General features: G+C 38.6%; 1 protein-coding gene across 2 annotated transcripts in view; it reads left to right on the top strand.

The window, feature by feature from the left end:
• mtx2 (metaxin 2) overlaps window positions 1–13,027 on the top strand; it is a 103,198-nt gene that overhangs the window by 83,056 nt on the left and 7,115 nt on the right. For both annotated transcript variants that reach the window (XM_072579147.1, XM_072579148.1), the window contains exons 5-8: window positions 6,334–6,410; window positions 7,823–7,915; window positions 8,113–8,151; window positions 9,695–9,820. In XM_072579147.1, coding sequence (XP_072435248.1) covers window positions 6,334–6,410; window positions 7,823–7,915; window positions 8,113–8,151; window positions 9,695–9,820 — 335 coding nt within the window. The remainder of the gene's footprint in view (window positions 1–6,333; window positions 6,411–7,822; window positions 7,916–8,112; window positions 8,152–9,694; window positions 9,821–13,027) is intronic.

The following is a 13,027-nucleotide window of genomic DNA, read 5'->3' as shown; positions in this document are numbered from 1 at the left end:
TGGCACAAAGGTCACAAAAAAATAGTGGCAGAAGTAGCTTACTCTGTAATTTTCATTTTCTTTTGTACCCTTGTACAATGTCAATATGCCATTAGAATAGCACAAGTCCTGGGAAATGTGCATTGTAATAAGTTCATAAGATGTAGGACCAAAAGTTGGCCATTCAACCCATTAGGTTTGCTCTGCCATCTGGGATTATGGTTGATTTAATAGAATCCTCGACTTTATGTTCCTGCCTTTTCTTAACATCCTGTGACTCCCTTCCTAATTAAAATATGGTTTGTCAGCCTTGAATACTCTTAACAACCCAGCATCTCCAGTTCTCTGCAGTAAAGAATTCTACCAACTCATAATGGGCAACCTTTACTCAGATTATACCATCTGGTTTTAGGCTCTCCCAGAAGAGGAAACAACTTCTCCTTATCCACCCTGTCAAGTTTCAAAGCTATCTTATCTGTATTGATGAGGTTACCTCCTATTCTTCTAGATGTCATTTGAAAACAGGCCCAACCAAATCCTGGAGGCTTGCTCTGCACCCTATTCAGTAGCTTGGTTATAATCTGCACTTTGAAGGGAAAAGGTGGAAAAAGGTTATTTTTTTCCTTTGAACTGCCATGGATGGAAATAAGTCAAAAAAGGTGCGAGTAAACAAAATACAGTAAAGCTTTTTATTAGCAAGCACCTGTGGGCCCAGGAATGTGGCAGTTGATCAAATATTCTGGTTGATCAAGACGTCCACATTAGTCGATATAAAAACACACACTAAGTAATAGAAAAGTAATGCACGGGATACATACATCAGTGTTCTACTTTATTTGTAGCATAAAATCACTTAAATAATGATGCAACTTTGCCTTAAATAAAACTTATTTGCAGCCTTCTTACTTGCATCCTCAACTGACTACTTGGACATCATGATAACACAGTAAACTTACGGTATTTCAGGTGTATAGTTTTTGCCGATTGATCAAGAATGTTGATTCATTAGGTGCCGGTTTAAACAAAGTTTACTGTAGTTAAATTGGTTATTAACTAATTCTGAATAGTAAGGTATATCAGTAAGGTATATCAGTAAGGTGAGAGCTGTCAAAAATGAAAGCTCCTCAGATGAAACCACTTTTTTTTCAGATGAGAATCCAAAAAACATGGTGGATTTAATAGGTAATTTGCATTGGCCTTAATTAAGGTAGGAAATTACAATGGTCCAGGAAATATTGAATATAACTAAAAATTCAGGAAATTGTGACTTATCGAAAGGGGACAGCATGTTATTCTGAGAAACTGTTCTGAATGCAGTCTGTGAATTCTTCCTCACGGCTACCTCTGCCAATTTGACTTTTCCAACCTACATAAAGATTAAAGTCACCTGTGATTAATATTCTTTTTTTTACATACCCCCTGCTGCCATATGCTGACTTATTCCCTCTCCTACAGTATGGCTACTATTACCTGGCCTTTAGACTACTCACACCAGTACCATCTTCCCATTGTTATTTCTTACCTACATCCATATAAATTCCATATCTTCTGAAGACACAAGCAATCTCCCTAAGGTAACAGTGACTGAAGGACCTGAACTTAAGGGAATTTATATTTGCCAGGAATTGGGGTTGGAGAGACTGTTAGGTCTGAAGGTTGATAAGTCCCCGGGGCCTGATGGTTTACATCCCAGGGTACTGAAGGAGGTGGCTTGAGAAATCATGGATGCGTTGGTGGTTATTTTCCAGAGTTCGATAGATTCTGGATCAGTTCCTGCGGATTGGAGGGTGGCTAATGTTGTACCACTTTTTAAGAAAGGTGGGAGAGAGAAAGCAGGAAATTATAGACCAGTTAGTCTGACCTCAGTGGAGGGAAAGATGCTGGAGTCTATTATAAAGGATGAAATTACGACACATCTGGATAGTAGTAACAGGATAGGTCAGAGTCAGCATGGATTTTTGAAGGGGAAATCATGCTTGACTAATCTCTGGAATTTTTTGAGGATGTAACTCTGAAGATGCACGAGGGAGATCCAGTAGATGTTGTGTACCTGGACTTTCAGAAAGCTTTTGATAAAGTCCCACATAGGAGGTTAGTGAGCAAAGTTAGGGCACGTGGTATTGGGGGCAAAGTACTAACTTGGATTGAAAGTTGGCTGACAGGAAAAAAAGAGTAGTGATAAACGGCTCCATTTCGGAATGGCAGGCAGTGACCAGTGGGGTACCACAGGGATCAGTGCTGGGACCACAGCTTTTTACAATATATATTAATGATATAGAAGATGGTATTAGTAATAACATTAGCAAATTTGCTGATGATACGAAGCTGGGTGGCAGGGTGAAATGTGAGGAGGATGTTAGGAGATTACAGGGTGACCTGGACAGGTTAGGTGAGTGATCAGATGCATGACAGATGCAGTTTAATGTGGATAAATGTATGGCTATCTACTTTGGTGGCAAGAACAGGAAGGCAGATTGCTATCTAAATGGAATCAATTTCGGTAAAGGGGCAGTACAGAGAGATCTGGGTGTTCTTGTACACCAGTCAATGAAGGTAAGCATGCAGATACAGCAGGTAGTGAAGAAGGCTAATAGCATGCTGGTCTTCATAACAAGAGGGATTGAGTATAGAAGCAAAGAGGTTCTTCTGCAGCTGTACAGGACCCTGGTGAGACCATACCTGGAGTATTGTGTGCAGTTCTGGTCTCCAAATTTGAGGAAAGACATTCTGGCTATTGAGGGAGTGCAGCGTAGGTTCATGAGGTCAATTCCTGGAATGGCAGGACTACCTTACACTGAAAGACTGGAGCGACTGGGCATGTATACCCTTGAGTTTAGAAGACTGAGAGGGGATCTGATTGAGACATAAGATTATTAAAGGATTGGGCACTCTGGAGGCAGGAAACATGTTTCCGCTGATGGGTGAGTGCCGAACCAGAGGACACAACTTAAAAATACGGGGTAGACCATTTAAGACAGAGATGAGGAGAAACTTCTTCCCCCAGAGAATGGTGGCTGTGCGGAATGCTCTGCCCCGGAGGGCAGTAGAGGCCCAGTCTCTGGATTCATTGAAGAAAGAGTTGGATAGAGCTCTCAAGGATAGTGGAATCGAGGGTTATGGAGATAAGGCAGGAACAGGATACTGATTAAGGATGATCAGCCATAATCATGTTGCATGGTGGTGTATTGTCTATTATCCAGGATATTTCTTGCTAATGTACTTATTCCAACTCATTCTCCTGAAGTTACTTCACCATCTCTTGTTCTTGCCTCTCCTTTAAATAAACCATGTATCCTTGCAAATATAGTAATTTCCTGCCTCAATAATAGCCCGTGCAAATTATTTCTTAAATGCCTACACTATTTTTGAATTATCATCTTAAAAGATGTGACGGTGCTTTCCTGTTATGAGTCCTACCTCATTTCAGTCATTTCCTGCCTTAGTGATATCCTTGGCTGTTCAGAATTAGTTCTTAGCTAATTATTTTATTTTCTCACACTCTTGACATATCCCCACCCATAGCAGATTTAAGGGGAGAATAACCTTTTTCCTATTCTTCCCAAGTACTGATTCCGCATTGCTGTCTGGTTTTATAACCGTTGCTTATTTCCTGAGGCCTCTCCCGAGCAGCCACAATTGCCATGCTAACCACCAATGTTTAACACTTATTTCCACTGTTTCTTAAACTCTGTCTGCAAGTCATTGTTTACTGAGTTTTTACTACTTTTATTTCTTGTCTTTATCCAAAAATGTCCTGAAATTATGCATACATATCTCTGAACTATTTAACTTTGACATGATTTTTCAAGTTGTCTTATAGGATGTGATTATTGATTAAGCCAAAGGGATCAGTGTTGGGCCCTCAGTTATTTACAGTCCAAATAAATGGCTTGGATGAAGGGAACAAGTCTATTTTTGTTAAGTTCACTGATGATTTAAAAAACAGGGAGATAAGTTATGAACAGGACATAAGTGAGCTTGCAAAAGGATACAGATATGTGAGTTGACAAAAAGTTGGCAAATGGAGTGTAGTGTGGATAAATGTGAACTTGTCCACTTTGACAAGAAGTATAGAGAAGAAACATACAATTTAATTAAGAGATTGTAGAGCTCTTGGGTACAGAGGGATATGGGTGACCTGATGCATGAGTTAAAGATTAGTATGCAGGGACAGCAAGTGATCAGGAAGACAAATAGAATGTTGTTGTTCATTACAAGGGAAATGGAATACTAAAGGACGGATGTTTTGCCACTGTTTAGTCAGACATTGCTGAGAAATAAACTCGAGGATTTTGTACAATTTTAGTCTCCTTACTACATAGTGGACATTAATGAGTTAGAAGCAGTTCTGACAATAGCTCTTGTGAACAATGTGCATAGGTAACAGCTTTAAATGAAGGTATACCATTTTTGTATATTTTGCATGTCAACAATGGATTTCATGGCGAAAACACATGGAGTTATGGAACATCAAGCAAAATCCTGAAGTTTATTTCACTGAAAATGAATTTAACTTATTCAGTCTCAATGTAGCACTGACCATGGTTGCTTAACTTTGAGGAGAAAGTGAGGACTGCAGATGCTGGAGTATCAGAGCTGAAAATGTGTTGCTGGAAAAGCGCAGCAGGTCAGGCAGCATCCAAGGAACAGGAGAATAGACGTTTCGGGCATCAGCCCGAAGATGCCTTCCTGAAGAAAGGCTGATGCCCGAAAAGTCGATTCTCCTGTTTCTTGGATGCTGCCTGACCTGCTGCGCTTTTCCAGCAACACATTTTCAGCTCAGCTGCTTAACTTTGGGGCCATTTTTCTCATTTTTTAAGTTGTTAGCCTTTTGGGGGCCTTGTTTAGTACTTCAGTGCTGCTCACCAACTTTTCTGAATATTATAAATAAGACTGTATACAAAGGTATACAATAATATTCCACAGACTCTATTTATAAATTGACTTCCAATCCTGCACTTATTCATAATTAATTGCATCAAGCTGCTGGCAGCAGTGTTTACACTTCCCCTTTAGACAAGTGAAAATACATTGCTGATGTTTGTTTTCACTGATGATATCTGGACAGCTACCCTTGATTAACTTTATAAATTAGATTAGAAATACATGGGAAATAGAAGGAAACTGGAATCCTTCAAACTAATTTGTGATCTCCCAGTAGTGGGCTTTTCCACTGTCTCAGTGATCAACTGAAATACATGGATTTGTATTCATTACTGATGTCATCCTCGAAAAATTGCTGACACCATTAGTTTTGTAAACAAGTGAGCTTGACTGAATGTAAAAAACGTGCAAAGTGATTCTAAAAACAATGTCAAGTAGATTTGAAAATAGTAAACAAACAATAGATAAATGTGAGGCACTGCATTTTGGGAAAGCAAATCTTAGCAGGACTTGTGCACTTAATAGTAAGATCCTAAGGAGTGTTGCTGAATGAAGAGACCTTGGAGTGCAGGTTCATAGCTCCTTGAAAGCACCGATGCAGATAGATGGGATAGTGAGGAAGGCGTTTGGTTACTTTCCTTTATAGGTCAGAGTATTGAGTACAGGAGTTGGAAGATTGTGTTGCGACTGTACAGGATATTGGTTAGGCCACTATTGGAATACTGCGTGCAATTCAACACTCCTTACTATCTGAAGGATGTTGTGAAACTTGAAAGGGTTCAGGAAAGATTTACAAGGATGTTGCCAGGATTGGAGGATTTGAGCTATAGAGAGAGGTTTATTAGGTTGGTGCTGTTTTCCCTGGAGTTTCGGAGGCTGAGGGGTGACCTTATAGAGGTTTACAAAATTATGAGGGGCATGCATAGGGTAAATAGACAAAGTCTTTTCCCTGGGGTGGGGGAGGCAGAACTAGAGGGCATAGGTTTAGGGTGGGAGGGGAAAGATATAAAAGAGACCTAAGGGGCAACTTTTCACGTAGAGTGGTACGTGTATGGAATGAGCTGCCAGAGGGAGTGGTGCCGGCTGGTAAAATTGCAGCATTTAAGAGGCATTTAGATGGGTATATGAATAGGAAGGGTTTGGAGGGATGTGGGCTGGGTGCTGGCTGGTGGGACTAGATTGGGTTGGGATATCTGGTTGACCTGGACAAGTTGGACTTAAGTGTCTGTTTCCATGCTGTACGTCTCTGACTCTAATAAAGCGAAGTACCACATTTTTCTACCGGGGTATGTATTTATGTTAGCATATGATTCGCAATTGAGCCTATTAGTTTTTTTTTGTTCTCATGACATTTTAATATTTTTTATTGAGTGAAATTCAACGTTTTAATCTATGCAAGCCTTTTTGGCAATTGTTTCCATTTCCTTTATAAAGTTACTGTAATAACTAAATTAATCTTGTTTTACACAGGCAAAGCTCCCTTTATACATGTTGGCAATCATGTTGTATCAGAACTTGGTCCCATAGTACAGTTTGCAAAAGCCAAGGTAAGAAAAATGATTGCTACTTGCGTTATTTTACCTATAAATGCTACTTCATGTGTCAATGTTTTGGCATGTGCAGATTTAGCATATATCTTTTTTTAAAAAAGTATTTATTGCCATTTTTAATTAAGTACTTTTTCGTTATTCTTCTATACGTAATATTGTCCAAAACTATTATAATGTCCATGATAATTAGTCATGGGTGATTTCTGGCATTTCAAATCCTCTAAATCCATGAATAATTTAACATTGGAGTTTAAGTTAAAAGGATAAATGATTTGGATGTGAGCATAAAAGGTATAGTTAGTAAGTTTGCAGATGACACCAAAATTGGAGGTGCAGTGGACAGTGAAGAAAGTTACCTCAGATTACAATAGGATCTTGATCAGATGGGCCAATGGACTGAGAAGTGGCAGGTGGAATTTAATTTAGATAAATGCGAGGTGCTGCATTTTGGGAAAGCAAATCTTAGCAGGACTTTTACACTTAATGATAAGGGTCCTAGGGAGTGTTGCTGAACAAAGAGACCTTGGAGTGCAGGTTCAGATCTCCTTAAAAGTAGAGTTGCAGGTAGATAAGATTAGTGAAAAAGGCATTTGGTATGCTTTCTTTTATTGGTCAGGGTATTGAGTACAGGAGTTGGGAGGTCATGTTAGACTGTTCAGGACACTGGTTAGGCCACTTTTGGAATATTGCGTGCAATTCTGGTCTCCTTTCTATCAGAAGGATGTTGTGAAACTTGAAAAGGTTCAGAAAAGATTTACAAGGATGTTGCCAGGGTTGGAGGATTTGAGCTATAGGGAGAAGTTGAATAGGCTGTGGGGTTGTTTTCCCTGGAGCATTGGAGGCTGAGTGGTGACTTTATAGAGGTTTATAAAATCCTGAGGGGCATGGATAGGATAAGTAGTCAAGGTCTCTTCCCTGGGGTGGGGGAAGTCCAGAACTAGAGGGCATAGGTTTAGGGTGAGAGGGGAAAGATATAAAAGGAACCTAAGGGGCAACTTTCATGCAGAGAGGGTGGTAGTGTATGGGATGAGCTGCCAGAGGAAGTGGTGGAGGCTGGTATAATTGCAACATTTAAAAGGCATCTGGATGGGTATATGAATAGGAAGGGTTTGGAGGGATATGGGCCGGGTTCTGGTAGGTGGGACTAGATTGGGTTGGGATGGATGAGTTGGACTGAAGGGTCTGTTTCAATGCTGTACATCTCTATGATAACTTTGTGAAAATAAATTGTTTTTTAGTAAAATAATTAGAATATGCAATCTACAAATATTAAAACAATTTTGACTCACTTTTTCACAACATCTGTATTGGTGATGTGTTTAATTGAAAGGAAATAAGTGCAATTCTTCTATTGGTGATTATGGATCGACTTATGAGTTTACCCACTGTTGAATATTATGACTCTTTAGGGTCACTCGCTAAGTGATGGACTAGATGAAATTCAAAAGGCTGAGATGAAAGCTTATACAGAATTGGTGAATAATATGCTGTTGACAGCAGAGGTATGTTAGCTCAAAGAATTATAACCTTATCTTTTGTTCCCTTAATACTGAAAACCAATAACTAACACCACAATTGTTATTTTCTGTTCCTTTGATTAATGATTGCAGCTAAAGTTGTCACGTTTAATATATTTTTGCAAATTACTGTAGTGTGACTAATTCTTGACTAACTTTTGATAATATGCTTTACCTTACAGCTTTACGTTCAGTGGTGTGATGATAGTACATCAGCAAAGGTGAGAAACTGTCAGCATTCACAACAATTTAACAAAATAAGCTTGTAATTTGTGTAAGCATCAACATTGATGTTAGCTTGAGCACTACAGAAATTATTGCATATTTTTCTTCCATTTCAGAAGCATTGCATTCTCAAACATTTTAAAACAGAATAACTTTATAAATATTCTGATTATCATTATCATGGGTCTGAAGTTGCAGGCCAGATTGGGCAAGGAAAGTAGATTTCCTTCCCTGACAGACTCGAGAGAACCAGGGAATTCGAAGACATTCCAATAGTTTAATGATCATTATTGATGAGACTAGCATTTTTTTCTCAAGTTTATTTATGAATTAATGGAACTAAAATTCCTCCATCTGCAATGAACTTTACAAAGCTTGTTTTCTTGACCAGGCAAAAAATTAGTCAGCATCTTGCCAATTTAAATCCAGCTGTGCCATGATAATTATACCTGTAGGTTTGACACCTGTGGTTCATCCTTTGGATGTATGCCTAAGCGAGCCATTCAATGGTAATGTTCATGCCAAATAGAATAGATGAACAGTTGATAGGAAGCTTTCACATAGATTAAAAATGTGAGCTGTCCTGCTTGATTTTTGGTGAGATTTAATTATCAAAATCATGGGATCCTATTGGTGCATCTAGTGCCATCAGATTGTTCAAAAAATTCAAAATATCTAATTAATTGGGTGGAAGGTGATTTTGAAAACAAAATCATTGTACACAATGCAAAGTGGGAACTTATGGTGATCTTATAGCTGAAGGGACAAAATGAATTTAATGAACCTTTGTATGAGATGCAGAAGACAGCAAATTTTATGCGTTTTAAAGCATTTTGATGTGGTTAGAGGTATCTTTGCACAGTTTATTCATTCAATTAATCATGCCTAATTAATTTGAAATGAATTACCAATGTTTTAAACATTTCAAAATGGCAGCCATCCAAGCTTACATTGGCACTTCACATTTTATACATTATGTATAAATCAACCACTGCTTTTTGAAAGATTCTGATGACTTCAAAGGTCAATGTATACCCCACAATCTGGGGTTATGTTAGTTTTAATGAGAAATTTGTAACTCTTTACTTATGTGATCACTATTATGTTTGTACCCAGATACAAAAAGTTTTCATTTATATAATTTATGATGCTTGAAAGAAACTGATGAGTGAATATGAATATAGAATTTATACCGCAATATCATGTTTTTTAAAAAATGAGACTTGAACATGCTAGGGGTGAAAGAGTCAGAATTATCAAATCGTGGGATCCTGTTGGTGCATCCAGTGCCATCAGATAATTCAAAATATCTAATTAAGTGGGTGGAGGGATGATTCTGAAAACAAAATCTCCGTATGCGATCCAGGTTCAGCTGGTACTAATACATTTATAGATTTTAAGACTTTTATGGTTTTGGATGATTTTACTACTACTTTTAAGTGGTCTATCACACCAACTAAAGGATCAACTGTATAGTTCTTGATATTTTGTATATTGTGTAACATTAAAGACCCTTAATGGACCTTTTGATGGTTTCAGATAACTCGTTCTCGATATGGTTCACCATATCCTTGGCCTTTAAACCATATATTAGCCTATCAGAAACAATGGGAAGTAAGGCGCAAGATGAAGGCAATTGGATGGGGTGGAAAATCTCTAAAGCAGGTTAGTCCCTGTGTTGCCATTGTTATATTTATTAGTTGTTTTCTAACCCTGTGCCGATAATACAAAAGTGTGTATTGCATGAAAGTACTTACTATTTTTAAAACAAATTATTTTTGAGATAGAATTGATTTTTTGGATTCAAACTGGAATTCAAATGCTGGAGTTTCTTCTCTAAAAGTTCGTCATTATGTATGTTCTATCTTCAGGCCAGCAAGTTGTGGTCTTATATATATGTTGCATGATGGGATCTTGCAAAAATTTCAGCACACATATGCACTGTTATTACTTGAGAAATTTAAAGTTTAGATGAGTTGATCTTGCTGCCTTAGGTACTTTGAAAATGTCTCTGACCCAACGTCCAAGCTTGGAAAATTTAGCCAGTTGTGTGAGACTTAATTGGATACTTATTGACAAGTATAACATAGTTTAATCTCTAGCATGACTCTGAAATTAACCAGAGTAACAGAACTGAGCATAATACCCGATATTACCCCTAAATCATCACAGCTCTTTCCCAAAACCTGTGTCCACTACCCCTTCCAATCTAAACATTCTGACTAGAAGACTTTTCCAAGTACCCATGTACATTCTCGCCTGAGTCTTTCTTTCACCACTACTACAGCCACATGCACACAGACAAACTCACCTGTTAGAAGATTTGTAAACCTTGCCTACTGCCCAGCTGAAAATGCCAATTTGATCAGGAGCAGACAACTTCCTGTGCAATTGCTATTAAGTAGAAGATTTCCATTTTCTGTTCATCCTTTAAGATCCATCTCTTTGATCAAATATTGGCCACATCTCTTAGTACCTCTTCTGTGGCTTAATGCACCTTTTCACTGATTTTACTTCTGCTCGGGGACATTTTCATTAAAGTGACGAATCCGTTAAATACAAGTTGTTGCCCATGCATCTGCAAATACCAGTTATCAAAATGATCAAATTAACCACATCAGAGACCTGCATGAAGCTATCGTTATAAATTCACTTCTATATTGTGACTATTAATTCCCAAATGGTATGTTATATTCAGTTAAAATTCAACTGAGTGTCAATTGGCACCAACGAACTTGATACCATTCAAGTAAATGACAATATCTTGACAAACAAAAATACACTTAACCAAATTGGATGCCACAATTTTAAATTCACTCATGCTTTTCGACTTTATAAAGTGTGTAGCAATAAACTGCTCCTACACTTTGATTAAACACCATTGCCTGTAGCTCTGGCAGCTAATCTACTGTGAAGCTGTTTATTGCCTTGCACACTCCTTCTGACAATTTATTACTTAAAGCTGTAACATGATTCGCACAATATTAGTCATCACCGTATAGTTTCAACACAACATCCTCTAACTTGTACTCTATTGATTTAACAATTACTTAAACATTTTTTTCATTTGTTAATTGTTGCTGAACAATGAGAAACATTTTCAACATTATCTAGGTCAATGAGTTCATTACCATTTGTGGAGAGAAAGTCGTCATTTTTTAAATGTTTAATGATATATTTAACCATATTAAGTTTAATCTGTGTTCTTTTTATTAATTTTATTCATTCATGTGATGTGAATGTTGCTTGGACAGCCAACATTTATTGCTCATCTCTAATTGCCCTTGGGAATGTGGTGATGAGCTGGCTTCTTGAACTGCTGCAGTCCTTGTGGATTCCATTTGAATTTTATCTGATTAATTTTCTGTTCATTCGAATTTGGGTGACTCTGCTGACACCCATTCCATTTTAATATTGCAGCTTGAGTTCGTTTTATATAATTTGTGAATCAAAAATGTTCGCATATGAAGAAGGTCATCGGTAGAGATTGAGGATGACGGAGTGGTCACACATAGAAAGATGCCATCATGAAAGTTTGTGATACATCACTGAGACTGTTTAGCAGCACTGATTGAACAGGAAGTTGTATTGATGACAGGCATATTTACAGCTGCTCTCAACCCTTGGTTTAGTCTTTGCTGGTGGTAGCATGGTCACCTCTGGGTCAGAAGGTCATGAATTCAAATCCTGCTCCATGACATGAGTACATAATGCAATATGAAACTTCAATGCATACGCCATAAATACTGTTTTTAGTGTGCAATGTTAAATGAAGGCCTTTTCTCCCCACTTGAGAGAAAGTTAGATAAATTAAAAGCAGGAGAGCTTTCTCTGAGTCTTGGTAAATATTTATCTCTCCAAAAATATTTCTAAAACAGATTATTTGATTATTCTCTTATCTGTGGAATCTTACATTGTTTAATTTGGCTTCTGTGTTTCTGGCGCCGGCAAGGTAGGCAGTGTTCGGGCTCCTGGGCCTGTCCACTCCAGGCAGCTGTTTCCGCCCATTTATCCTTGCCCTTTTCATCATCTTTGGTTTTAATTTTCTTCTTCTTCTTCCTTTTGGCGATGGCGAAGAATGTGACATTGAGGAGGAGAGCAACCAGAGCAGGCAAGGCAGTGACCTGGCCAGGCTTCAGCAAGACAACAGTTGAAGCAGCGGTGATGTGGTATGTCTGGAGTGGGGACTCCAGGTGGCAGCTTCAGCAGAGCCAAGGACTCCTTGTTGTGATAAACCTGCAGCAGGGATTCTAGGGGTCATCGAGGTGGTAGTGGTGCCAGGGACTCCTGGTTGCAGTAGGCCTGGAGGTTATCAGCGTGGTTGTGCTGGCAGCTTGTGATTGTGGTAGGCTTGGAGCCAGGGCCCTGTGGTTGTGGGGCCGGTGCTGGTCCAGCATAGGACCCGGCTTCAGCGACCCATCTGCGAAGTGGGCCCAACGACAAAGTGATAGTGCCTGAGGAATGACACTGCTGGTGGGTCCAGTGCAGGTGGTGTTGGTCAGCTGGCTCAGGACACAGGACTTGTGATGGAGGCAGTGGAACAAAGAGGACTTTCTTCCATCTTTATCTTTTATTCTTCGTAAAATATTCAAATGGCCCTAGATTGTGGTAACAGTTGAAGCGTTTCACTATATTTTATTGTGTTCATTGTAGAGTACAAGTGACAAATAATCATTCATAATTCTTCATAATTCCTTATTTACAGGCTATGTTTCAAAACTACTTCAGTGCCTGTAATGGACTTGGAATGTTCGTGGATTGTAAACTGTCGCCATGTACACGTTAATTCTTTGAAATAAATTATTTGTGCACAAGCTGGTCAACATCCACAGTAGACTTCTGAGAGATTCATTCTTAACATATTGGCTTTTC

This window comes from Chiloscyllium punctatum, chromosome 10, assembly GCF_047496795.1.
Source record: "Chiloscyllium punctatum isolate Juve2018m chromosome 10, sChiPun1.3, whole genome shotgun sequence".
In the NCBI taxonomy this organism is placed as follows: domain Eukaryota; kingdom Metazoa; phylum Chordata; class Chondrichthyes; order Orectolobiformes; family Hemiscylliidae; genus Chiloscyllium; species Chiloscyllium punctatum.
The sequence above is the reverse complement of the archived record's forward strand: the minus strand, read 5'-3'. Positions and strand labels throughout refer to the sequence as shown.